Raw genomic sequence first — 26,986 nt, forward strand, 5'->3', positions numbered from 1 at the left:
GAAAAGTGGGGCTGGTGTACATTAAATGCAAACCAATATGACTGCTTGCATCCTTCCCTCTGACTGTACTGATGACTTAGCAGATTTAGTTCAGAGGGGATTAAAACAATGCTGACTGTGGGATCAAGAATGTGTAACATAAGCTTTTCTGTCTTATCAAACTACAATGTTTTTACTGGATCTCTTGCACTGAGAAAAGACCAGACGTCCAATGCAGGCACCGCTGACCTGGCAGACAGTATGGAAAGACTGAGCTTCATAACAAAGACGCTGGAGGGGCAGGCAGTAGTGTCATTTTTTGCATAATTACAACTCAGTTTTAAAAGCACTTACAGTATTGCCACCATCAAATCCAGCTGTGGTTGCAGGCCTGTTACTGCCAAACTGTCGCCTGTGGTCTCTGTGGTGGAAGGAAAAAATATTAGAGCGAAATATTTATCATTTCTGAAAGAAACACAAATATTGGGGATTGTGGTGGACTTAGTTTCCTATGGTGAAAGCTGAAGTACTATTAGTCTAATGGCGCTGGGCTGCTACCCTTCTACATTAATCAACCTGAAGGAAATGATGGGAGAGGAAGTGATTATAGCAACACCCCGTCTCCCCACCTCCAGGATCTCTGCCCTGGAGAGATAAGCCACTCCTGTTGCTAATTTCAAGCAGAAAAGCAGGAAATGTGACAGTGTCGTTTTCCGCTTCCATAAACAAGACGACTGCCAGGGTTAGCCACCAGTCCTGTGTGCCTCTGGGCTGAGTCTCCCTCTGAGGGAGACAGACATACTGACAGAGAAAGTGAGCGTAGTACGAGAGAGGGAGAAAGTTAGAGAACAGGAAAGAGGGGAGCCAGAAAGACAGGAATACCCATCAGAAGTTAGAGAGACAGGCAGGAATTGACAGAGGAAGAGGAGAAGGGAGAGTAACAGACGGACTGAATTGAGAACCAGTCTCTCTTTTTCTTCACGAAGTCATGGCTGAGAACAACACAAATCTCTTTCTGGAAATACTTCAGTCCTTTGATGCCTGTGAGTTTTTTCTAACTTCCCTTCTCTTTAGGCTGGACTTTCTGATGTGGTCTGCATAATTGGCATTGTTGTTCTCTCGGGAATTCAAGCTTTAATTATCTCTGAAATAGATTCAATATGTGGGCCTGATTTCCTTTGAAGATCACTTAATTGAAACTTTTTTTCAACTCACTCTAAATCTATAAGGTCCTCCCGACATGTTTTTTCAGTGTTTTTCCCCCGAAATGTCATTTCCAGATGACTTTTCACCAGTGTCTCCTTCCCCTTTTCCAAAAGTTAGAGAAAAAAACGACTGTGGAAATATGGAATGATAGCAAAGCGGGTTCAGCTTTTGAATGCTTAACTGTATTCAGAGGAAATTGATTTGTTTTTTCTGGCAGCGATCCAAAGGATATTTCTTAGCTGCTGCATTCTCTCTCTTCTCTCAAGCACACTTATGTTGGTACGACTGCTTCTAAGGCAGAGAAGCAATGAACAAAAAAATCTGTCCTTTTTTTGTTGCAATAAAATGCAACTGGTTTGTTTTCCGGTGCTCTGGTAAACATAAAGGAGGAAAGCCTGTTATTTAGTCAAGGGGGCACCATCTTGCAAGACACTGTTGGCAATCCTCCATTTTTAAACAAACAGATGCTTTTTGTAATCTTGGTAAACGCATAGATTCTAGTTAAGATTCCTTCCATTCCGAGGGGATAATAAAAAAGACTGTTATTACCGATTCAGTGCATTTTGATATATTGCATAGCTATTATTAAGCTCTTGTCCCCAAAAGTGAAGCTGAAGAGTGTATAAGTTGATTGGGTAGAGGAATTGAAAAAGGAAATTAAGTTTTATACTGAAGCATAAATCCTAAAATATCCTTTTTGACATGTGTTTCTCTCTTCACAGTCCCTCTGATCATAGCTTTCTGTGTGTCCATTGCTGTGGGCCTGGTGTTGGGGGCCTTGGTTTATGTGATTTTGACCTGGATGTCCCGACGCAGAGCCGGTTCTGCCAGCATCACCCGCCGCACTCCTCGCCAATCACGCACGTCTTCCCGTAGCCGTCCAGGTTTTAACCGCAACAGCAGCTACGACCGGCGCAGCAACAACAGTTTGGTCAGTGCTGCTTTCAGCTTCCACCGCCAGACTTCCTCCCCGGACCACCTCGACCCACTGGGGCACAAATCCAGCTTCAGGGCCTCTACCTTCCACCCGCTCCTGCAGTGCAGCCAAATTGCAAGGGAGGCAGAGGAAGGGAGCCAGACCACTCTGCCTCGTACACCAACTCTGACCATGTCCACTGGATCAGCTCAAACAGCAGCTCAGCCGGCTGCCACCCCACCCAGACCCGAGTCATTTTGGGGGAACAATGGCCTGAGGGGTTTCAATGCTACACAGACCCCACCTCCAGCCTATGAGAGCATTATTAGAGCATATCAGGAAACATGCACCTGAAGGAGTAAGTGCACCCACATGACTCTTTACTAAATGAGCCCAGAGTGGTAAATGGATTTACAAATGATTTCAGACTGAACATGTATCGATGATGATGATGAGGATTTATATGACAAGATGATGCAGAGTGGAGCCAACAAGGACATCAACGTTGTTTAAACTACAAAAGGTTCTGTGTGTATTTTAGTTTCTTAATATATATCTGGTATTGATTAGGCATACTTCTATCATAAAATAACAGACAGTTTTTTTACCTTGTGTGATTCTGTACTGTCCTGTATTTCACCCTCACTGTTGCTGCTTTAACTCCTGAATTTCCCCACGGGGATAAATAAAGGTCCATCTTATCTTATCTTCACTCTCAGCAGAGTGACAATGGTTGCTAATGAAATTCAGTCTGTATTCAGTGGTGATTGACACTCGTGTATACCTAAACAGAATCTTTGTTTGTTTTAGACAAGGCAAAAACCGACAAATATATAAAAATACAAAAACGTACTGGTCATTAGGCAAGTACGACGCAGGGGAAGACTTCTTCTTTGTCACAGCAAAAAAAATGATGTATGTGTATCCCAAAAGAAAGTAAATGTTTGTGTGTTAACTTGTATACGTTGAGTCATGAACGTATGTAAAACTCTGATGTTTAATGTTTTTATTGCTGTCTCACACATGTTTTTTATTGACTTTTGGTTTATGGGATTGTGTGGCATTCAAAGTAATTAAGTATGTCTGCGATTGCAAGAACAGTATGTGTGAGCTGGAGAGAGATTGGGCATTAGGTGTCAACAGTTTTGTGTTTTATGTTTGAAATTACATTACTGAATTTTGCTCATAAGTTAATTAATTAAATGCTAGAATCAAAAAGTATGATGAGTTTTTTATGCAAAAACTGTGGTTTCTAGTCTGTTTTCCAATACAAACAAAGCACTGCCCTTAACTTGCATAAGGGAACACAAGATATGGAAATTATGTCGTGAAAATATTGCACCACAATAAAGTATTAAAAATAAAAGTATTAAGTTGTATAGTTTTGAAGTTTGATTTTAGTTGACCGTGCCAGACAAATGTTACGGCCTCATGTCAGTCGGTATCACCAACATCAACATGTCTTTCTCTGAACATTATAAACTTTGAAAATAGTTTGTATTTGTTTCATGACTATTGTATTAGACTGCATGTGTGTTCTTAAATTAGTATAGGTATGAGGTCCACCACATTAAGAAGGCAGATTCATTTTATGTCCATCTTGACTATCACAATAAAAGTTTTGCACAGGACATAGGTAATTAAAACTGACTTAACATCATTGTTACCTGTCTACTGGGCATCAGTGATATTGGGGAGAAGATGTGCCTGCAAAGAGCCCAAAGTATATCCACCTTCCTGCCATGTATTAAGAGAAATAGTAGTAATATCTGTCTTACCACTAGACAACAGACAAGATTTTATCCTCAGACTGATACTTGAAACTCATCATCCACACTCCACAACAACAAAGTTCGCCTTGGTTTTTCTTGCACTTAAATGATACTGTTACTGCATGTCGATGCCCAAACCAGTAAATTATTGTTGTTTTGTCCTTAAAAGGAAGACCAGTGTTATAGTTAAATAAATAGTCATTGTTACCTGGCGACTTTCAGCAAAACGTTTCATACACCTGACCTGTTCCTCTCCTGTCGACAGCAAAACATATTGTCAGATATTTGATTGTATTTTGAACAAATATCATAACAAAAACACAAATTAACACTCACTGCACTGCAAACGTTTAGTGTTAAATGTTACAAATAATAAACACTTATTTTCGTTGTACCTGATCGCGTTAGGGTTAGTTGCTGTGGATGACGTATTATTTGTGAGACAACTTTCCGTGGTGTTTATGAACACCGGGCGCTGCAGAGAACATCACGATAGTGCATTGACAGCAGTCGATAAATAAGGTAATGTTACATTTCAATAAGGAAAATAAACCCCGCACGAACCGGTTAACCAACCCCCCAGCTGGGTAGCTCACAGTTAGCTGGCGCGGAAGCTATTACATCAAAACGTTAGCTTTGAAGCTAGTTCTTAGTGCAGGTTAGTGTTAACTAACTGTTAATTTAGCTTAGGCCGTTGTAACAGTTACGTTTTTTATGCCAACGAGTATCTCATATCTTAGTTTAACTTTAGGGTAACATACAGCTGGAAGATGAGCTGAGACTGACAGACAGCTGAGGAGGTGCTTCTAAACTGCAGCTAAGTTAGCTAACGTTAGCTAGAGAACTTGTGACGGATTTGATTGGCGTTACATTTACCACTTGGCATTATCAGGTGTCACGCATGACCGTGCTATGCACAGCTGTATTCGTTTCTTGCCTGAGATTCCTACGGTTTTATTCATTTATCCCCAACACACTTGGTGACATGCAGGCGGAGGATGTCTGCAGCTGCTCTCCGTTTGATCCGCTGTCGGAGACTGAGCACAGCTGGGTCGCCTGGAGTAAGGAAAGTGCCTCTGTGGAAAGATTTAAGTAAGTTATGATGGCACACAATTCTCATACGTGTATACCGATTATTGTTAGCAAACTCACATAACTAACTACTCGTAATACATGGATTTAACCTGTATGCGTTTGTGAGTACAGTTTGAAACATGTATCTAATGTATATCAATAAAGGTTAATCATTTTTTGCTGACATATAGGAAAGGTTGCTAAAGTAACTGCTGCAGTTGTCTCTGGGTAAGTTACACTATTTGCAAACATGTAATCATTTGTAATCAATTGCAAACTTGTGTGAAAAGAGCTTTCAACCACAGCTTATCCATTAACTTTCTACAGGGGCTGTCTTTTTATCACTTATGAAGTGGTGGCCTTGGACAAGGCTGTGACCATTGATACTAGTGCAATTCTTCAGGAAAAGTACAAGTCTTACATCTATCTGAGAGCCACTCCTTCAGATGAGAAGGACAACCTTACTGCAGGTACTGAAAATCATCCACCCAGACTTTATGACTAAGCTGGAAATGATGTCCCTTTGTTATAAACGCCTTATAAAACTGCAAATAATAATTTGACCATTTTACATTTTGGTTTGGATTAGATTTTTTTTAGGCTTTATTTATGTCTTGCCTCAGCACAAAGTCCTACTGAGTTTGCCATGTCCAGGTGTCCAGTGACGTCTGTTATCATTACTTCCTGTGATTCCTTCCTTCCCCTCCATATAATCTTTCCTTCCTAAATATTCGGGTGTTAACTGATCTCACTCCCACTGGTCAAGGTTTTCTCATTTGGTGAAAACAATCACCTACAAACCAATACTCATACCAACTAGCAATCTTTATTCCTTTCTGTTTTGATAGAAATACAATTTAGATTTTCTAGGTCATTGTAGTCATTTTTTACACTGTGTTCAGGGCTCACACACAAAGCAAGGAGGGAACTTCACAAAGCAGCAAGGCGGTTTCTGGAATTATCCTCGAGGGTTTTGCTGCAATCACTAGACGGTAAGAAATACAAAGTTGTTATACTGATCCAGATCACCTGACATTTTATTTAAAGTGCAAAAGTTTAAGACCAAAGTATTTCCCAAAACATTTCTAAGATTGCAAAGCAGATGTAGCTGCAAGTGGAAACCAAATATGTATTCTCATGAAACTACAGTTGTACTCATTGGTATGTGGAGTGTTGACGTTAAGACTAAAGGAAACACCTGCCTTGTACATGAACATCCTGTTTTGAATGTCTCACAGTCCATGCATATTGTGCAATCAGCTGTAACATACATGAATGGTTGTTTTACTGACTTTATATTACCTCTCACTTATGACTTTTAATCATAAATGCACAATCTGTTTTTAGATTTTTGAAACATGTGACCTTCTTTTCCAGGAAGACATATCATAAATTAACTTTTGAAAAATAAAAAGCGGCCATGTTGATGACACAAGGTTTGACTCCACAAGGTTTGTAACATCCTAGCAGTGGTACAGTATATACTGGTAGTTGGTCATAGTAGATACAGTCAGAGTTCAATTTCACCGTGCCTTTAGAAATATGAGTAGTGCCTTGTTGTGATCACTTTGTTGTATAAATGTTGAGCCTGTCACTGTGCTCTCTATCTGTATATCTTAGAGCACTTCAGCCATCTAGATGCAGACCCCCATGAGGTGGCATTATGGGCCTTACTGAAGAGGACAATGTCACCCAATAAAGCCATCAGAGTGCAGGCTGTTCAGGAGCTGGCAGAGAATCACCACTGGCAGGGTAAAATACTCTAAAACTGTTGCATATCACTCAAGGTTTACCGTGTATACAACAAGTGAAGTGAACTGTTATTCAAAATGCAGACTACCAGTACCAGACAGCAGCCCAGATTATAGACCAGCGGACAGCAGTGGGTCTGGCCCGGACCCCTAAGGTAGACCTTCGATTCTTCCTGCGTTCACCTGCACTGCCTGAACTGAAGAACGTAAGTAGCTCTGATAAATAATCTAAAGTTTAGAATCCTTCAATATCTGTAATACGGACATTGTTCATTTCATTAATTAAAACTATGACACAATATGTTTGTCAATTACCCTTTTTTTTCATGACTAAGACACAACAATGACATTGACTTGAATGGACATTAACTGACTGACTGCAATATTGTTTAAGAAAAGACTAAAGTAAGATGTAGTTAGAAAAAATAGAGTTCGGTTACCTTAGCTTCAAATCACAGAGTAATATAAGATGAAAACTATGGTGTGTTGAATTCTTCACAGAATTTGTCGGCAGAGGACGGACTGAGACAGCTACTGGCGTCTCTGCCTCAGTCTGAGGTGGATAAATGTGTTCAGTACTTCACATCCCTGGCCCTCAGAGAGAGCACCCAGTCCCTGGCAGCACAACGGGTAATTGTGACGGAATGCACTCTATATACTGCCTTTTTCAGACTTATCTAGAACTCAAACTGGCAGGAAAATAAATTGTTTGTCCAAAAAAGGCTACATATGATTTCTCCAGCCTCTTTCTAACACTTGCCCTCCTACGTTGCAGGGCGGTCTGTGGTGTTTTGGAGGGAATGGACTGCCTTACGCACAGAGCCTCACCTCCGTTCCCTCTGAGAAGGTGGAATCCTTTTGCCTACAGGCACTGGTACAGCACTCAAAGGTAATGATGGCCATTACACATTTAAACCATTTGATCTAGTCTTGGTGGAAGTTTTCTGGTTCCTTTAATGGAACTGATCATAGTAACAATCAGTTAAACGCAACACAGAAGTGCATTCAATAGCACATCTTGTTGGCCAGGTGGGTTGAACTGAATCATATATTTTTTCCTCTTACTTGCAATGCTATTTATATACTGACATTGGTTTATTTTCAGGTGCAGAGGGTTTAGATATATTGACCATAGAGATATATTTCTTCTTTTAAATGTAATAGAATTAGATGGCAGCTTGTGGTTTTTAAAGCCAATACATTTGTTATAATTACATACTAATCATAACAAAATGTGTGGAACTTACTGAAACGCATCCTGCCTGCAGGTAGAGAGCCACTGTGAACACATAGTTTCCAACGGGGGTCTGCAGCTCCTCCAGAGGGTTTATCAGCTTCGTAAAGACTCCCTGAAGATCCAGAGGAACATTGTTCGAATCATAGGAAATTTGGCGCTCAATGAAAGTGCTTACCAGGCCATTTCCCAGTCTGGTAAGTCGGACACTCATCTGATTATTATAGGATGATCTTTGGAGGAAATGTTCCTATTTCATCTATGGATTACATAATGTTATCACTAGGATCATCATTCAACTTGTATCAAATTGCTTTACAATATACGTATTGTTAAGACTTGTATGTATGTTTGTTTTCTGTATAGAAATAAATCCAATATTTTCTTTTTTTCTTCCTTACCTGTATCACTACCTCAGGCTGGATATCTGTGCTGGCTGAGATGATGCAGTCTCCTCATGTCATGCAGGCGTCTCATGCAGCTCGCGCTCTCGCCAACCTGGATAGGGAGACGGTGAAAGAGAAATACCAAGACGGCATCTATATCCTCCACCCTCAAACACGTGACAAGTAGGTAAACACTTATTTCTATTGCCACATAATTGTTCATAAAGTATACGTTTCATTTGATTTACTATTTAAACCAACAGTTGTCCCTAACAATGTGTTCATTTCCAGCCAGCCAATCAAAGCTGACGTGCTCTTCATCCATGGGATTCTCGGGGCAGCTTTTAAGACTTGGAGGCAAAAGGACCGTAATGGGTTAGAGGAAGAGACAGAAAGCAAGGATGACTACACTGAGTGCTGGCCGAAGGTGAAAAATCCACATATGGATCAACATTAAGTCTCTTTCCAGGTTCTCCCTCCTACGATAAAAAATACATCTTTGTTACAACCATGGATTGGCCTTTGTTGCGATTGGGGAGAATTAGTAGTGTTTGCTCAATTCAATGTGAGGTCTAATGAAGATTTGACTTCATCTTGAGAAAATGAATCATTACCCAAATCTTTGTTTTGTCCTTTTTTATTGACAGTCATGGTTGGCTGCTGACTGTCCCAATCTGAGAGTGCTATCAGTGGAGTATGACAGTCACCTCAGTGACTGGATGGCCAAGTGTCCTGTTGAGAATCAGAGGTGAGGAATATGTAGTTTCTTCATGTTTCCATAACATATTAGGGGCTGTGAAACTTACTTATCAATAATAATGACTTTCATATTTTGCAAAAGTCATCCAACATTACGTATATTTAAGATTTATTTTATTGAAATTAAATGTTTTATTATCCTGAATTCTCCAGTATTCATTAACTTTTCCAGAAAGTCCTTGGCCTACAGAAGTCGAGAGCTGCTAAAGAAGTTAAAGCTGGCTGGAGTCGGAGAGAGACCTGTGGTCTGGGTAGCCCACAGTATGGGAGGTAGTCTGTCAGAACTTTCCTTCCACAAACATGTCAGAATTTGGCACAAATAGCTCAAACTAGGGCTGTACTGAATAGTTTGAAGCTTTATTATAAACATTGGAATTTGAATTCCAGAAGAACATTTGAATGTTGTGCAGCTTCTGTGTATTGCAGGTCTAGTCAGTCTGTGTAAATCAAATCTCTGCACAGTAGCAGATCAAGATTAGGCTACATTAATATTGAGTATTATACTATTTGGAGAATTAGATCTGCCTTGTGTTATCCAAACATATATAACAAACATAATATTTCACAACATTGCAATTGGCTGATTTAAAGGTTGTGCTTACTGTCGGTCTGTATCCTCTCATCCAATAGGATTGCTTGTGAAGAAAATGCTGCTGGATGCCTCTGAGGACCCAGAAATGCAGGCACTGTTAAACAACACCAAGGGCATTATGTTCTATAGTGTTCCTCACCATGGCACCTTTATGGCAGAGTACTCGGTCAATGTCAGATATCTCCTCTTTCCCTCTGTAGAAGTCAGAGAACTTTGTAAAGGTAAGATAAACAAATACATTCTGAGGTACAAGACTGTAAATGTTTCATAGAAATGTTTAAATAATTATTTAAATTTTCTATGTGTTTTCAAGACTCACCAGCACTGCGCAATCTGAATGAGAACTTCCTGGATATGGCAAAAGAAAAGGAATTTAAGGTGCTGAGCTTTGCAGAGACGCTGCCAACCAACATCGGTCCAATGATCAAGATCCTAGTGGTGCCAACACAGTCAGCAAGTATGTAACATTAATGAACATGGGAAATGTAGTTTTGATGTAGAATAGAATAGAAGGCCTTTATTGTCATTATACACAAAATATACAATGAGATTTTGTAGTGCAATCCTGTCACAAACGATATAGCCAGGGCTGCACATAACTGGTGCGCAGGTGCGCATGCGCACCTCCGCCAAAAAAAGAGCACCGTGTCATTTGAAAAAAGGCGCATTTGCGTACCAACATTGAGAGAGAGAGAGGCAGAGAGAGAAGAGAGAGAAGGGAGAGAGAGAGAAGAGAGAGAAGGGAGAAGAGAAAAGAGAGAAGATAGGAGAGAGAAGAGAGAGAGAAATATATTTGCGAGTTGCATATGAACCTATGATATGAACTCAGGGCCGGCCCGTAGCACTGGCGTAATAGATGTTCGCCTAGGGCGCCAGATCTGTGGAGGCGCTGCGCTGACAGCTCTGGGAGGAAAAAAAACATTTTTGACCGTTGGGGCTCATCCTAATTTTCGGCCTTGATGTAACAATATTCACAATTAAGTAAATGTACACCCTTTTCACCCCGGTTACACGTTGCATTTGCCCTGTACGATGGGCGCTGTGAGTGATGAAAATGGGGGATGTTGGCTTATCTGGCGCCCTGCAGCTCACAGCCAAAATGCGAGTGAGCGAGAGAGAGAGGGAGGGTGCACCGGTACGCGCTGTTGTTATTAGAATCTGGTGCTAGCTGCTTTAACGGATATAAGAAGAAGATGTTTCTACAATAATGTGGAGGGAGAGTCCTCTCCAGTCAGACTGAGAGGCTGATACTACAGCTCAGTGAGGTAAGGACTCTGAGTGTTTAGATGGTTCACTTTAGTCTAAGTTCAAACGGTTTGGTCACAATTTATGTAAGCACATATTTCCAAGGCTCTCCTTTATAATTATTGGGATAAACAGGTTTGAAATCATTCCAATGTATACTATAGGACAGTAACCAAAAATATCCTTTAAAACTGGAGATAAAAAAAAATGTTAAGATAAGATATGAACAACAAAAATAAAATAAATTACATTAATTTGTTATTGGCTATGGTAGGTTATTGGTTATGTTCACATACTTATTTGATTACATCCACTTTTCTAAGATGACAACAGAGACTTTCGACCCAAAACCAGCTGCTGACTTGTGGATGCAAGCAGCTAATCACAGACTCAACCAGAGAGAAAGAAGTAGGCCTACATCATCAGCTACCATGTCTGACAGAGAGGAAGACAGTGAGGAGAACAGTCAGGAGGGTAGTGATGACAGCTTGTAGGATTACTGGTCGTGCTAATGTTGTCTTGTGTTCACCTCTGCATGTGTGTTCTGTGTTCACCTCTGCACGTGTGTTCAGTGCCGTGTGTCTGGCAAATAAAGTCAAGACCCCCTCAAAAGTTACAGTTTATTTCATTTTAAGGATGACCACCAAGCAACATCTCCAGGTGCTCCTTTGAGAACCAGGGCAAAAAAGTTATGTGCACCCCTGGATATAGCCTAAATATGAATGCATAGATCTTGAAAACAATAAGGATGTAATATTGTTATTTTAGCACATACCTTGATCAGGCTCTGGTTTGGTTTCAGATCTCGGCATCGGGGAGCTCATCGAGGTGGACGTAGATCATCTCAACATCTGCAAGCCAGAGAAGAAGGACTCCTTTCTGTACAAGCGCAGCCTCCAGTTCATCCTGGAAGCTCTGCAGAGCTACATCAGCCACTGACTAAAATATATGAACATAAACACACCGATAAACTTTTTACTTGAAATGGGGTAGAGCCAGACACCCATCCCCTTTAAACCAAATGGAAACATAACTGCCTTTCCTTGTTGTACATTTACATAAACAACCACTAATGTGATCATAGTATAAATAGTGAAATTAATTATAACTTACACATCAAATTGTAAAGAGTAGTCAGTTGTGAAATATTGGGTGCTATTTAGTTTTCTAGTCATCCTTTTAGATTGGTCTCTCTCACATAGAGTATTTTTAAAATCATTGACATTTTTGAAAGATCCAAATTACGAGTTTCAGATCATTCAAATGTATAATATATTTTAATGGCACTTTTACTTACCAGTTTGACATATGGCACATTATGGTCATTCAAAATGTACATTAAGATGCACTGACTTGTCTTTGCCACTCATGCCAATCAGTATTTTTGACGAGTGGTATTAGATTCTATTTTTTAAATTGTTTTATTTAACTCTTATTCAAGTATGTGTGTCATATTGTTGGCCAAAACATGTTCCTTCCTGAACTTTACCTCAAATGGACCTGTTGTTATAATTTCAGGTTGCTTTATTCATTTGTACAGGACTAATCAGGCAATTGGTTTTCAATCTCCATGTGTTTATTGTCCAAATTGCCACAAGCAATGCTGACTATGAATAAATGTATCAAGTTGGACTTTGTCTATTCTTCTATCTTTCAACTACTAAGGGAGAAGTTGTGAGTCACTAGGCACGACTGCTTTATGGTAATATGGGCTTTGATTTATTATTAAATCAAATTCATTTTAGTTTTAAGTAGAACTTTTACTGTTATTAGATCTTACAGACAATACTAATTTAAGGTCACTTTAAAACTGAAATGCAGTACTTTTACTTTAAGTGGAATATTTGTATATTGTAGTTTTAGAACCTAAAATAAAATCGCAATATTCCTTTCATCACTTGAATTAACTTGCGATACTATATATTGCCATTTATTCCGCCTTCGCGTTCTTTGCATCGCAGAAGATTGTCCCTCGGTGCAGACAGTACATCTACAATGCTATGAGACATTAGCATAGACAACAGACACAGCTCTCAGGTTGGTTTGAGTCTCTCGTCCTTTTCAACTCCTTTGCCTAAATATTACTATGTATCTTAAGGTTTAACGATAGTTTGTTCTTCTTAATATTTGTTGCGGGACTAAAAAGGCTAACAAACTAACCAGGTTAAAACCTAAAGCTAACGTTAGCATTTGTGTTTGAGGCACCAACGTTACCTAACCTTTTCCCCCTCTAAGTTAACGGCATCTTATGTTAAAGTTACTATTTTCATTTGACAAGTCAGACCTGGACATGACACCTTTTTTTACATTGTTCGTTCATATTTCTTGACTGACAAACTGTCTTGAGTTTACCCATTACTCTCGTTAGCCTCTCTTGTTTACGGTCGCAAATAAAAATATGTTTGTGTTACAGGTTTCGAGCGTTTTGTTTAGCATCGACTGCTTATTCCTCTGCACCTGTCAACATGGTCAACGTACACAAAGGTGTCCTTGTTGAATGGTAAGTAAATCTGTCCAGAGACATTTGCATCTTGACAAAGTAATTCTGATCTACACAAACAGAAAACCATGTCTGCAGGTTATTTTTTGACATTTGTAAAGGGTATATTGACTTACAAAATATTCCCCTTGCTCCCATCCTGCTCGCCGGACCAGTGATCCCGCCATGAAACAATTCCTCCTGTTCCTGGATGAAAAAATGGCCCTGGGGAAGAAGTTCATCCTCAAGGACCTTGATGACACACACTTGTTCATCCTAGAAGAGGTGGTGAAGACCCTGCAGGAGAGAGTCGGCGAGTTAATGGACCAAAATTCATTCCCTTTCAAGCAGCAATAACAATCAACCTTTCAAAGCAGTCTAGCTTCTTGGACTTGGGGCTGTAAGACAGTTTGTCTCTAAATGAACAGGGTTTGCAATGTTTTAACTGCAGACGGAAATGGAGCAATTGCTCTTTTTTGTTACAATAATGTGAAGTAAAAATGCTTTACAGTGTTGGCTTTGTAAAGAATGCATTTATTTTCTGATTAAAAAAACACATTTGTTAGCATTCTGAAATGTCAAACATCATACATATTTTTTTGATGACCCTGAAGAACATAAGCGGGACTTAACCAACCTTATTTTCAATATTTCTGAGCTCACTTGTCCATATCAGTGAAAATAATAACAAGAACGTTTATCAAACATTTTAATTAAAGATAATTTCAGTTTCAATAGCTTTCATGTCATGTGACCCAGTGACTACACATCAATACAGCATTGTATTACTACCCCGGATTTTTAGCCCAGTCCATTTCATATGATTTATTCAAATTCAGCAGTGGGAAGTTTCAATGTGTTCCCATACCTTCCATGTACTGTTACATCAAATGAATCTGCTTTAATTTGGATTATTTCGGTCACATCATATGGAAGCTATTGAAAACATCAGATAGTTAGACTTTTTTGTTTTTTAAATGCAGACTTTATCATGAAGATATTCATATAGAATAGAACATGAACTAAAATCAAATAAAAAGGCATAAACAAAAAACTTCTTATAAAAAATAAACAGTCACAAGTAGCCTATGCTGTATGCCTTGTAGAAAACAATACATCTTGATTCAACAAACAGTTCCATAAGCTGTAACTCAAACGTGGATCGTAGCATTAAACTATTCAAAATAACCATTCACATCAATATAATCCAAACATTTAGCTATTACCTGCTGTGAGTTGAATCAATTGGTGGCAAGATGCAGCTCTGCTAGCCCAAGTAGCCTACTTCTTACCTCGCTGCCAGATTTGGGGAATTTCATCAGACCTTGATGGTGCATTGTCTACGGGGACTTTAGAAAGTTAAGCATTCTGATTTGACAAATGTCTGTAGACTTCCAATCACAAGGACATATGGATCGAGTCTACAGTGACTGTGGAAAGTTAAGCTTTCTGATTTGACAAACGTCTACAGTCGGACACGTAACTCCAAACTCTATTGGACAGTACGACTGTAGACTTCCAATCACATGTCATGTCAGTATGAAAATTCCCATCGAGCGTAGACAAACGAGTAGCATGAAGCTGCAGCAGTACTATTGAGACAAACAGCAGCCAGAGACTGTTAACTTGCAGTAATTACGAGAGAAAATACGCACTTTATATTCACACTTTGTGTTTTATACTGTGCAATTTGTCTTTTAATACTGCATAACAGTATCCCTTGTTGTCAAGTGACTTTTTTTACACTGACTTCATCGTTGACTTGCTGGTTTATTGCTAGCACAAACTTGGGTTGACATGAGGTTTCTTGTTTTTATCTGTCTTCATTAAAGTATATTTTTGTATATGTTCTTACTTTACCCGTCACACACACATGTTATCTTGTGTTATTTATAACTTTTTAAACCTTGGCAATAGCCATACGGACCAGGCCATATTACTGCTGGTTGCCGCTAGTTAATTGTCAGCATCGCTCAATGAAACCTCCATAAACAATGTTTTATATGCTTTGATGTTACCCACTACAGTACTTTAAGGTACACTTTGTCATTATTATGTTTAATCTAGTGTTAACCATTTAATTTCTGCTTGTGTTCACTATTTAATTGTCGGTAAATTAGACAGTACAACGTTGTCAGGTAACCAGTAGTTAACGCTAGCGATAGTTGAAAACTCTATTAATGTATTATTACCCTATTAATATTTAGATTATATTTGTTATACCCATTGCGGTAAAACTTCTGTCAAGATCCATTGTTATTTATTTAATCAATAGGCCTACAAACCTTTCAAATTCTTCATTGGCATGTTAATTATATTAACCTACAATTATAGAGATACTGTAGTCCTACTTATGCCCCTTGATCTTCGATTTTGCAACCAAAAACAACTCATTACTCGTGAATCAATAGGTAATTAACACCTATAATATCAGAGGAATTAGAATATAACAATTGCAATGATTGCTCTGTGTGTTTTTTGTCACCAATATTATATTTGAGTTAGCACTGCCTCCACGGCTATGGCATGATAAGAACTGCTCTGTATTCCTAAAGTTTGACCTTTCTGGCAAAATATTTAATTGATTCAGTATAAATTATGGCAACAGTAACAACATAAACTAAGGTAAACACAGTTAAAAAAGCTGAACTGGATACAAACCAGATGCATGGAACACATTCACTTTTGTATATCCCAGGATTTATTTGTTATCAGCTAGTATGAATCAAATGTTAGGGTATCAATTACTTCTTGTAAACTAACATTTATTGTTATACAAGTCAACAACAACGAGATCTCACTCAACTGCAGAAGAAGAACAGGAATGATCTAGCTATTGAACAGTTGGATTCTTTGGGACTTTTTCTGAGCAACCATTCACCTTCAACACCACCTGTTAAGCTGCATTCTCTGTGATTTGACCTGTGGCAGTTCTCACCACTGCTAAATGTGTTTGTTTGCTTGTGGTAATTAAAAACAGGCACATCATACATTATTTTAATAATATATCATTAGGAGCACGTTGGACCCTTCATCATGGCCAGGTGATGATGCTGAACTGGTTGCTGCAAGCCAGGAAGGCAAGTAAGACAGAGTTAATAAATGAAAACATGTTAAAAAACAATGTCTTAAATGTTACATTTTTAGACATGATCAAGAAACATCCCAAAGCAACTGCTTATCAACCTGTACTCACTGCTGTCCATCCTGCCCATGTGTCTTTCCAGCCTGTGGCGGCTGCTGCTACGTTTGTTCGGCCCGAAGCTGCTGCTGATGTCCGGCCAAAAAAAGCATTCAGCTTCTTCTACCTGGCAGAAAACCACTGCTGGCTGTCCCAAACCCCCTGAGGTCCCTCCTGTGCAGCATGCAGCCCCTGCTGTCCCGGGATATGTCCCCCTCCACATCCACGGCTTGTGACTTTCCCATGGAATTCAAGATTAAAAGTGTATTGTCATAACATACACAAAACTACACTGTATTTATGTAACGTATTGTTAGAAAAATATCACTCGTCACCAGCTTGGTCTTTAAAATCAGGATACATGTATTTATTATTCTTGCAAAAATGGAAGTAGTCATCACACACAGGACTGCGTGGGACAAATAGTTCCCAGAACAGTGTCCTTGACATGCTTATATACAAGAGAGTGTTACAGTCACAAGATGCAGAATACCGGTTCAAAGCAGTATTCAATGTTTAGTTCAGATTAGCTAGGGCCTGCGTAAACAATAAACATGACAGTCATATGTCTATCTCCTTAGAGGCTGAATCATCATGTTAATCGTGGTAACATAGCTATCATATGCCTAAAACAGTGTGTCCTGGTCATCTTCTAGGTAATCATACATCTGGTTACGTACAGTACACAGCTACGTAGGGCCTTTGTTATCATGTGCTACTCTAATATTAGAAGAGTACATTCAGTATTTTTCCAACATAACCCTCCTGTTTATACTCAGTATACAACTTAATTGAAAATACAAAATGTTCAAATGTAAGATAAAAGCCAAAAATAAAGTTCAATCAATTAGCTCAGCATAAATGTAAGGCATAACAATTTAAATGTTTCAATTTCAATCGGATTGTTAACTTTTTCATGTGAGTCCTCATGTCGTTATAGTCCAATGTTTTCTGCTTCGTCAGTCAATTCTTCTGAAAGGGATATAAGGCCTTGTAACTGTGCAATCTGGGGCTGTATTGTTAAGGATAGGGTGCATGTTATGTTAGGGACCCCTGGGGTCCCTTTCCTCGGGTCTTCTAGCCTTAAAGTTTGATGTCCATCATGTTGTGATCTTGTCTGGGCAATTTAACCATTCTTCTCTTGACTCTGATTTGTGAATCTGATTTGTTAGTTACAATGGATGAGGTCTCGGTAGCATTGGTTTCAAATGTAAGTTTTCGCTGTCTTAGGTTCTCAGTCTCCCCCAATAATAATGGTTTTACTATCAAGAGGGCTATAGTTCAAAAGATGCATGAAGTTGCCCTTAAACCACAGCCCCGGTCTCCTGAAGGGGTGCCATGGTCTATCATGTGCTGGCTGGTACATGGTGTGCCAGTTTCTGTCGCTCAGACTTGTCACTGTTCTCCTGCTAACAGTCACTCTCTAGTTCGGCTGGGTTCTGTTGATTTCTTCACTGGTTTGAGACAAGTGGCCCTATTGGTGACACCTCCCTTTGTAGCCAGAATTCCCCACAGCAGAGTTGAGTTTCTGTGTTTAGTCCTGAACAGCTCCAGTCAGGTGAATCCAGGATAGTGTCTCTGCTCCTCCAACTGCAGTCGGTGTAGACAGGAGCACTTGGTAGGGACCCTCCCACTTGGGCGAGTGCCAGGTTTTCCTCTTCATCACTCAGATGAAGACCCACTGTCCTGGTCTCACTGGCTGTGTGGGGTCAGTTGTTTCCTGTGTAGGGGGAACAACAACACCTGTGATCTCTTTTCTTCTCAACATTTTAGCAATATTTTCTGCTGTGTTTTCTCCAATGTTGTTATCCTCTCTTACAAATTATTTTGGCTCTGGCAGATAATACGGATATTTCGGCTCAGGTGTTTTGACTCTTTTTGGTCTAAACTGTCCCTGAGGATTTATATAATAATTATAATAAAATAAAAGTGTTTTCTTTGTTTGTAAAGCTAATGCTACTAACACCTTTTGAATAACATTCAACATCTCCCTCCTGTTGAGACATATATGGCTCAATATAGCTAGATATCGAAATAGGCTTCTGGTCTTTCCCATAGGCTTACATGTGTGCATAGATGTGTTTCCATTAGGATTTCTGTCCCTCAGGTGCATTTGCTTGCATGTCCCTCTCTTGATCAATGTGTGTGTCAAAATGTCAGTTTGACATGCCTGGATCACATAAGAAAATAATCTCTTCTCCTTGTACTTCCTAAGTTACAAATGTTGTTTCTGATTGTGATAGTATCCTATCTACTTTAGTTCCAAAATCTCAAATTCTTTGTCTAATGTTCCGGTGTTAAAGGTCGTCAGTCTGAAACGATCATTTAATGTACTCCCTCCGTGTGTGGCGTGTTTGTGTGGGTGTACATGACCTGATTAAGTGGCAGATTCTAGTTGCTTGACTGTCCTCCTCCACGCTCCTCTGTGTCTCTCTTCAGCCTGCAGTCACTTGTTTTAATGTCCTTTTTTGCCATATGAAGCCTGCTCCCTCCAGTGTGCCTCCTCTCCCCTTTTTCCATCCTCCACGGCTCCGCTCGCGCCAGTCTCTCTCTGTTCACCACAGAAAAGAACAGTTGAGCAGAAAATGTGTTAGACGTGTGGTGATCATAACATTTCCATTATTATGTATTACCCTGCTTTCTTCTTATCTCAAATGTTCTTGTCCTGTAGTTATTGCTGCATGCACAGCATAGGATGTCAAAGTCTAGCCGTCTGCCATCTTACTTGATGTTTCTGGACAAACTGAAGTTGGACCATGTGGGCCGTTCAAAAAGGCATTTGTTGCTGTTGAGAATATGGTGATGCCTCGTCCTTGTTTTGGGTATTATCACTGTTTGCATCAAAACACAACCCTTAAAACGAGCAAAATATTGCACCAGTTTCACCTAATCTCTGTGTACATTCCGTGACTTTTTGCATAAGGAACATTAGTGTCATTCTTAGCAGAAATGATTTGACATTATCTCTTTTTAATATGATTATTAACCGATCTGAATTGCCTACCCGATGACGTACTGCTGGCATGGTTCCCCAGGTGGTCTTCTGTTTGCCTTTGGGGGTTGGTGAGCACTGGGGCTTTGGGCATTTGCAGCAGAGTGGAGGGAAGAGAGGAAAGGCGGCGGTAGATTGTGGGTAGAGGTTGGCACCGTGGGAGAGTGAAGTGTAGGGCAGGTTTTTGTTTGTTGTAGGCCTATCGCCAACTCAGATTCCACAGAGACACAGGAGGGTTGTACGGGGGAGGAAGTCGTCTGTGTCTACTGACCTCTCATGTTTCTCAGAAAAATGGAGTTAGGTACAGGCTAAAAGGTCGTTTGTGTTCCTTTGTTCATAAACTTGGTTTCAGATTAGAAGTATAGTTAAAGCAGATAATTATAATTAACAAATGGAATGTCTAAGGAGTCCAAATTACCAACTGCTCATTGTAATCACAATAGCTTAGTGTTGATAGGATAAACAATTTGAAGCATTTTAATATTTATTTTTTGAACTTATATTAATTATCTGATGCCAGTTGGAATAGATAATCAACACAGTTTACTTTTTGCAGCAATGGCTGTCTTTATCAGCCTTGCTTTGGAATTTCTTATATACATAACGTTTATCATTACCATACATTCACAGGTAAAAAATCTGAACTGGATACAAATCAGATGCATGGAACACATTCATTTTTGTAGATCCCAGGATTTATTTGTTATCAGCTAGTATGAATCAAATGTTAGGGTATCAATGACTTCTTGTAAACTAACATTTGTTGTTATGCAAGTCAACGACAACGAGATCTCACTCCACTGCAGAAGAAGAACAGGAATGATACAGCTATTGAACCCAGTTGGATTCTTTAGGACCTTTTCTGAGCAACCATTCACCTTCATTGATTCAGTATAAAGGATGGCAACAGCAACATAAACTAAGGTAAACACAGGTAAAAAAGCTGAAGTGGATACAAATTAGATGTACAATTATGTACAGGGAGGCTGTGGCACAGTGCGTTGGTGTTTGCAGTGGGGTTTGAACCTGTGCTCCCCTGATCTAGTCAGCATGTCGTTGTGTCCCTGGGCAAGACACTTCACCCCACAGTATTGAGTATGTAAGTCGCTTTGGATAAAAGCGTCTAACAAGTAACATGTAATGTACATAAAAAGTATTTACACCTTTTACATTAATGACGTACATATGAATGAAAACTATTTACAATATACATCAAATATAAAAGTCGACATGAAAAATAAACTTCACCCCAAATTGCTCCTGTGGGGATTGCCCACAGGATTGAGTATGTAAGTCGCTTTGGATAAAAGCGTGTAATGTACATAAAACTATTTACATTAATGACGTACATATATTTACAATATACATAATAAATATAAAACTCAACATGAAAAATAAAAATGATAACACAGCAAGTTGAAAAACATTTAAATGACTATTTACAATATTTACATAGCAACAGGTCATTGCTCCAACACGTCAACAACAGCTGTAAAATGTTGGTAACTGTTGTAGACTGTGTTCTCCAGACCCTTTGATGGAGACATCCTCTTCACAGGGCAGAAGACTTTGCGCCTGTACTTTTTGTGCCCCTGGGTGGGTTGGTTGGCCACAGCACGTGCACGTCGGCAGCTTTTGAACCCGGGACACTTTGGCTCCTACTCCCAAGGGCTCGTCCATCCCCTTGCGCTTGTACAGCGTGGACCTTGCCCAGGATGAGGGAATGCACTCGAGAGTAGGGGGGACAGACACATCAGCAGACGGGGTTGCCTGAATGGCAGGCAGTAAGGGCATTGAGGAGGGGCCAGCAATGGCTGGGGTTGGCTGACTGGCAGACAGGATGGGGCCAGGGAAAAGGGAGGGCACAGGTCTGGCGATGGTACTGGTGGCAGGCAGTATGGGATGTCCAGCAATGGCAGGCACGATGGGCCTCGTGGAGGGGCCAGCAATCGCCCGGGTTGCTGTGGATGGAGAGGGGGAGGGCAAAGGTCTGGGGGCTGTGGCAGTGACACAGGTGGCAGTGATGTCTGAGGGTGTGAGAGAGGCGCGATCATGTCCCTCCTTCCCTTCAACGACTTGGTCCCTGCCGTGCTGGGTGTCGGCACGTACTGCATCAGCGGGGAGTCTGGTGGAGGGAGGACTGCTGGCTGGTGTGGCGCTTGAGGCAAGTGGGCAGAGGAAACGGAAGTCGTCTTGGAGAGCATCGCTAGCTGGTTGGTCGCACGCAGGTGCTCTGGCTGAAGAGGTACTCCAACCCCAGCAGCTCGTGGGAATCCACCTCAGCGGGGGCCCGGAAATTCTCCTCCAGTCTCTCCAAACAGCGGGTGTTGAGGCGGTGGATGAGAGGCGCCGAGTATGTCCTGTGACGCCGTCCCTTGCCACCAAACACTGCGTCGGTGCTCCTGTCACAGTTCCACCGTGCGATGGCACTTATCAGATAAACCTGATATGGCCGTGCTGCACAATGGGGACCTGAGCAGAGGAGGGCCGCAGAGTAACGGAAAGCTTTTATTGTTGTGTAAATGTTAGTGTTTTATTGTTTACACCAAATCCATCATTAGATACAACAAAAAAGAAAAGAGATGGGCAGGCGTGACATCTGCAGATCAGCTTAGATATTTTGGTTATTACTGAGCTTGGGAAATGCTTATCTGCAACCTAGAATAACACGTAGAACAATTTTGAAGCGTACCATATTTGTATGCATAGGCCAATTGAAATGTTTAATGTTCTCCTATTTGACATGTTCTATTTCAAGAGGATTCATTTGCTTTTAATTCCAGGCTGTTGCATCCACGCAGACTTTTGTAGTAGGGCAGGTCCACACCGTTGATAGTTGTGGTACGGGCCACCCTATACATATTCATCCCTGGTGGATCCTGGATGCACTCCAGGTGTCTCTGCTGCCCTACCCACATCTCATTAATGGCTCCTGTAAAGGCACATATACATACATACAGTTTGTTATTCTCACTTTATATGCTACATCATCTGTATTGAAGCTGAAATAATGTTTTTGTATGAGATCATATCAGGTGTTTTAAAGAGGCTCACTCCACTCTGGTCCAGCCAAGCCCTTCAGCTCCTCGATGGCCAGGTGGATGAGCCGGAACGTTTCCTGAGCTCCGAGTGTGACCCTCCGCACGTGGTGTTGCAGCTGACCTCTGGTGACGTACAGGCGGACGACATCCTGTTCCAACACAGACTTGAATGTGTCCGGGTCCTTTGCTCTGATGGCCTTGATCAGCAGCTCGAGATCGGTGCGGTTGTAGGCCAACACTGCCCCGGCTAGTGCAGACTTGAACACGCCGTATTTGCTGTGCGAGTCTGTGCGTACGGCTGCGTCAAACCGGTGGATCCAGTGAAAGATGTCCAGACGCACAACCATAGCACCGTCGAACCACTCCTGGAACATTGTCTCTGCGGCGGTAGGGCCCTGATCACGACAACACCCGCGGTCAATGTACAGGATCTTAGGGACCGGTTGATAGGCCAGCTGGAACCTGTCCATGACTCCACGGCACATGGGTTGCAGCTTCTGTGCAGACTCCTCACAAGTCAGCACAAAAGAAACAATCTGGGAGTACTCGTTGCCGATGCTGGTAAACCACTCGGCCGAGCCACGTCCCTGCCCAGACAGCTTCTTCACCACCTGAAATTTATTTAAAATAAATAAATTATTATTATTTAAAGGAAGCACAATGTGGTATATTGTAATTATATGTAACATCATCATTTGTGTGATAATTGTATGTGATTTGCATCGTACGGTAAAGAACGATGTTTTGATTTACATACTTTCTTGGTGGAATCCATCTTCATGACGGTGCCAAAAGTGGAGAGGATCTGGCTCCGGTAATCCTGCACATTGTTCGCCTCTGCCAGCAGGAAGGCATGGCGCAAGAGCCGCGCTGTGGGGAGCTGTTTTTGGGCAGGTGGAGCCTGGAATGTCTGCCTCATTGCAGAGACAATCCCTCCGGGTGCAGCTATGGTCACGAGGAGTGTGGTTTACAGGTCCTTGTGATGGAGGTGATTCTCCTGTACCTGCTGCCACACCTTCTCCATTGTGTTCCCTTCGGTCCTGTCCCTCAGAAGGTGCACGACATTCCTGTCTACGCCACGCCTGTAAGTAGAGTCACAATTGATATATGATCAATTTAAAAAAAAATTGAAATGCACACACATTATAGCATGTTAATGTATAGTTTGGTATATAATGTGAAATAAACACACATGGTGGTAAGGACGGCAGGAAAGATGGCTTGGTGAGCCTCGCTGAGCTGGGATAGGATGGCGTTATCCCACGCAAGCCACCGGCCCACTGAGACACCCTCTTTGCTACTGGCTGCCTTTGTACAGGGTCCGCGGGACAGCACCTCTGTGATCACCGTGTACCAGCCGGACACATCAAAGATGAGACGTACCTATAAAATAGACAGGGAAATCAAAATGAAGGCCAGCATAAAACTTTCAGTGCCCATTTCATACATAGAAACACATTTTCAACTGTAATGTCAGAGAGAATGTATACCTTTGAGTGGTAGTCAGACTTGGAGAGGTGCACATTTCTCCCACTGCCGACACAGTTATCTCCCCGCGGACACTTGAGCGAGTACCTCCACACTCCAACGGGGCGCCACACAAAGACCCGGCTCCTAAAAAATGGTTGCGGAGTAGGCAGACCGCCCCGACAAAGCCAGGAGGTCCCGGGGGATAAATCCACATCCGGTCAGACTTCATCACTTGATCTGACCTCTGATGTCCTTGTATGTCTGAACGGGGGTAAACAGCCCTCTTTCAACCAGGATATGTCGGCAGATGGGATGCCACCAGGGTTCTCCCACAAACGCACCCAGCCCTCTAGACCCACCTGTAACACGCATAACATGGAATACATTAGAGACTTATAGGGTAAGAAGTTATGGTATAACATTATTCAATGAAGTAATTAAGCAATTTTCCACTAGTACAACTATCTTTACTTCTGCGTCCTTCGGGTGAGATGCCATCGGAAGGTCAAAAGCCGTGGATGTCGAAGGGGACATATGAAGGGGACATATCTGGATCAGCAGGACTGTGCAGGACTTAGTGACTTCCGGGGTTTTTGGATGGCCAGCAGAGGTTTTGTGCCTCGATGTTGGCTTCTTTGCCTTCACAGCAGCAGTAGCAGGCCGGACAGTAGGAGCAGGCTGGACAGCAGCAGTAGCAACATCTTCAGGCCGAGTGACCTCTGTTTCTTTGGAATGGCCAGCAGAGTTTTTATGCCCAGATGTATGCTTTTTTGCAGCAGGCCGGGCGGCGGCGGCAGCAGCAGCAGGCCGGGCGGCGGCGGCAGCAGCAGCAGCAGGCCGGGCGGCGGCAGCAGTTTCAGGCTGGACAGACACATCAGGAAAATGAGCAGCAGCTTCGGGCCCGACAGCAGTGCCTCCAGGTCGGTAAGCAGTTGCTTTGGGCCTTTTCTTGATCCTATCTAAAAATGTACCAAACAAAGCACATTTGAATTAGGATTATTATTTTTGAACATGTTTTCCTTCATATATTAACTGTGTCTCACTTGCCTTCTTCCACAGCCTGGCTCGCAGCTACCAGTTCAGCATCATCCCCTGGCAACGAGGATGAGTCCAGCGTGCTCGTCTGAGGTTAGTGAAAACAAATCTAATGATAATTTAATGCCAGTTTTTAATGACCAAAATAAAACAACACATTTAGCAGGAGTGCTGATATTGATATGACAGTATGATGTGACCATGATTTGCAACTCTTCCTGTGTGATAACACAGGAATAATCAATTAAACACTTACTTGTTCCTTGTCCGTGATGTACTTACAGAACCTCTTCAACTGCACGCTGGTAATTTGGGTCACTGGTGTGTGCAACCACTTGCTCACAGACCTGTAGGCTTTCCCCATCCTTTCCCTCTGGACACCACTGCCTTTCTCAGGGCTGTCCTTTTGGGATTGGTACTGGCCAGAGTTCCCACATCTCCTGAAAGGTGCTGTTCTCAAAGCCCTTTTGGCCGTAGATCCACCTGTCCACATTGGCCTCGAGGAGACCGGAGACTTGTGGGAAGCTCTCTGCGTATTCTGTGAGGAGGTCTTTTACCCACCGGTTCCCCACATCTCCCTTCCGGTGTGGGTCTTCCACTTCTACTTTGTGCTTATCAAGCAGTCTGCAATAATAAACATACATTTAGTGTCATCGTCGTAAAAGCACTGCAATTGTGATGAGGAGAAAAGGAACTTTGTAAAGATGAATACTACACTTTTATAATAGCCATAAACACAACTTATATAAATGCTTAGCAAAAACATTGTATTAAATATAATATACTTACAACGTTATGTAGCCCACGTCATTTTCCACTAGCCAGTGAAAGGGTGCGTTGACAGACTGGCCAAATGGCAAGACCAGCTTTCCCAGGCACTGCTGGCGTGAAGGCTTGTGTTTGGCTCGAAGGAGCTTCTCTGCTTTGGCCATGGCAGTGGCCTTGCTGAGCAGCTCCACCGGAGGTGTGGAAAAGCCTTTCTCTTTTCCCGATACAAACGGGCCTGTTTTGATGGCACCACAACAGCCTGTTGTCGATCCCCTGGAGCTTGGGGATTTACGATGCGGAGAACTGGTCGCCATCTCTGCTTCTCACTGTAATGCCTGACAGCATAGACAAAAACAACATACATAACTTCAGGGTTCTTACACCTTTTCCAAAGTCAAATTCAAGCACTTTTCAAGCATTTTCAAGGTGCATTTTCCAGCTTTTCAAGCATCTTACAGCTGTTGTAAATTACATATTTATATACACATACTCAAATGATTATTTCCCTACCTCACATTAAATCAGATGTTCTTTATGCTATTAACAACCAAATGTGTGTTTCGTGATAGCCTTCTACACGAGGATGAACAATTAAAGAAAAGAAAACTAAGTTTAATATTTAAAAATTAGTGATCTGTACGTAGACTAGGCCTCCCATATAACCTGTCTGAGCCGATATAAAACAATCAGCCAAATAACTTTTCAATACATTATTGATTACTATTTTTGAGGTACTTTTAGGTTGGCAGTGAACACAAGTCAGAGGTAAATGGTGTACTTTTATTCCACTACATGTATTTAATACCTTTAGTTACTTCACAGATGTGGATGAATGATGTGAAATCTAATCAAGTGTTAAATCAGACTTTAGTTCCACCTGGAGTAAATCCACAAGCTACCCTGCAGTATACAAAGTCATTCAAACCAGCTGCACCTTTACCAGCTTTGAGAACACTTTCATGATCAATCATTATAAAACATCATATATATTATTCTGAAATGGACCAATCTGCACAACGACTACTTTTACTGTCGCTACTTTCACTATATTTTGATGAGAATACTTTTCTACTTTCACTTGAGGAACATTTTGAATGCAGGACTTT

The 26,986-nt window shown here is 41.3% G+C and overlaps 4 protein-coding genes and 1 long non-coding RNA gene across 12 annotated transcripts in view; 3 read left to right on the top strand and 2 right to left on the bottom strand.

Annotated features, from left to right (window-relative positions):
• Window positions 1-306: 306 nt before the first annotated feature.
• LOC117556248 lies at window positions 307-4,362 on the bottom strand. Its single transcript, XR_004570515.1, has 3 exons — window positions 4,269-4,362; window positions 4,082-4,128; window positions 307-400 (listed from the first exon to the last, which is right to left on the bottom strand). It is a non-coding gene; the product is annotated as an uncharacterized LOC117556248 (long non-coding RNA).
• On the top strand, window positions 694-3,470 carry myct1a (myc target 1a). Its single transcript, XM_034231545.1, has 2 exons — window positions 694-1,022; window positions 1,908-3,470. The coding sequence occupies exons 1-2, from the start codon at window positions 968-970 to the stop codon at window positions 2,453-2,455; spliced, it is 603 nt and encodes a 200-aa protein (XP_034087436.1). The 5' UTR covers window positions 694-967; the 3' UTR covers window positions 2,456-3,470.
• On the top strand, window positions 4,304-12,546 carry serac1 (serine active site containing 1). Its single transcript, XM_034231533.1, has 17 exons — window positions 4,304-4,395; window positions 4,865-4,965; window positions 5,139-5,175; window positions 5,275-5,417; window positions 5,850-5,939; window positions 6,568-6,699; window positions 6,783-6,904; window positions 7,200-7,328; window positions 7,474-7,587; window positions 7,967-8,129; window positions 8,351-8,501; window positions 8,610-8,745; window positions 8,966-9,066; window positions 9,250-9,347; window positions 9,708-9,890; window positions 9,983-10,126; window positions 11,717-12,546. Exons 2-17 carry the CDS (start codon window positions 4,872-4,874, stop codon window positions 11,851-11,853), a joined length of 1,974 nt encoding a protein of 657 aa, XP_034087424.1. The 5' UTR covers window positions 4,304-4,395; window positions 4,865-4,871; the 3' UTR covers window positions 11,854-12,546.
• A 316-nt stretch (window positions 12,547-12,862) lies between these two features.
• Window positions 12,863-14,081, top strand: gtf2h5 (general transcription factor IIH, polypeptide 5). Its single transcript, XM_034231565.1, has 3 exons — window positions 12,863-12,951; window positions 13,328-13,414; window positions 13,570-14,081. Exons 2-3 carry the CDS (start codon window positions 13,380-13,382, stop codon window positions 13,748-13,750), a joined length of 216 nt encoding a protein of 71 aa, XP_034087456.1. The 5' UTR covers window positions 12,863-12,951; window positions 13,328-13,379; the 3' UTR covers window positions 13,751-14,081.
• A 6,158-nt stretch (window positions 14,082-20,239) lies between these two features.
• LOC117555841 overlaps window positions 20,240-26,986 on the bottom strand; it is a 76,326-nt gene continuing 69,579 nt past the window's right edge. For 5 of the 8 annotated variants that reach the window (XR_004570453.1, XR_004570462.1, XR_004570460.1 and 2 more), the window contains 7 exons: window positions 25,902-26,215; window positions 25,369-25,736; window positions 25,125-25,200; window positions 24,549-25,036; window positions 24,098-24,436; window positions 23,800-23,990; window positions 23,532-23,689 (listed from right to left, as the gene is read on the bottom strand). Coding sequence is in view for 1 of the 8 variants with exons in the window: in XM_034230876.1 (XP_034086767.1) it covers window positions 22,320-22,498; window positions 22,621-23,218; window positions 23,365-23,526 (939 nt within the window). In the remaining 7 variants the exon portion in view is untranslated. Of the gene's footprint in view, window positions 22,499-22,620; window positions 23,219-23,364; window positions 23,690-23,799; window positions 23,991-24,097; window positions 24,437-24,548; window positions 25,037-25,124; window positions 25,222-25,368; window positions 25,737-25,901; window positions 26,216-26,986 lie in introns of those variants that run through there. The other 3 variants (XR_004570463.1, XM_034230876.1, XR_004570464.1) reach the window with 3 other exon arrangements.

Source organism: Gymnodraco acuticeps, unplaced genomic scaffold, assembly GCF_902827175.1.
Source record: "Gymnodraco acuticeps unplaced genomic scaffold, fGymAcu1.1, whole genome shotgun sequence".
NCBI lineage: Eukaryota > Metazoa > Chordata > Actinopteri > Perciformes > Bathydraconidae > Gymnodraco > Gymnodraco acuticeps.

What these genes read in the sequence shown, in the direction of transcription:
- myct1a (XM_034231545.1), top strand. Translation starts at nt 968, where the DNA reads ATGGCTGAGAACAACACAAATCTCTTTCTGGAAATACTTCAGTCCTTT. An exon ending in ACTTCAGTCCTTTGATGCCT is followed by an intron (nt 1,023 to 1,907) that starts GTGAGTTTTTTC and finishes CTCTCTTCACAG; the next exon opens with TCCCTCTGATCATAGCTTTC.
- serac1 (XM_034231533.1), top strand. Translation starts at nt 4,872, where the DNA reads ATGTCTGCAGCTGCTCTCCGTTTGATCCGCTGTCGGAGACTGAGCACA. An exon ending in TTTGCTGCAATCACTAGACG is followed by an intron (nt 5,940 to 6,567) that starts GTAAGAAATACA and finishes TGTATATCTTAG; the next exon opens with AGCACTTCAGCCATCTAGAT. An exon ending in CACTGCCTGAACTGAAGAAC is followed by an intron (nt 6,905 to 7,199) that starts GTAAGTAGCTCT and finishes AATTCTTCACAG; the next exon opens with AATTTGTCGGCAGAGGACGG.
- gtf2h5 (XM_034231565.1), top strand. Translation starts at nt 13,380, where the DNA reads ATGGTCAACGTACACAAAGGTGTCCTTGTTGAATG. An exon ending in AAAGGTGTCCTTGTTGAATG is followed by an intron (nt 13,415 to 13,569) that starts GTAAGTAAATCT and finishes TCGCCGGACCAG; the next exon opens with TGATCCCGCCATGAAACAAT.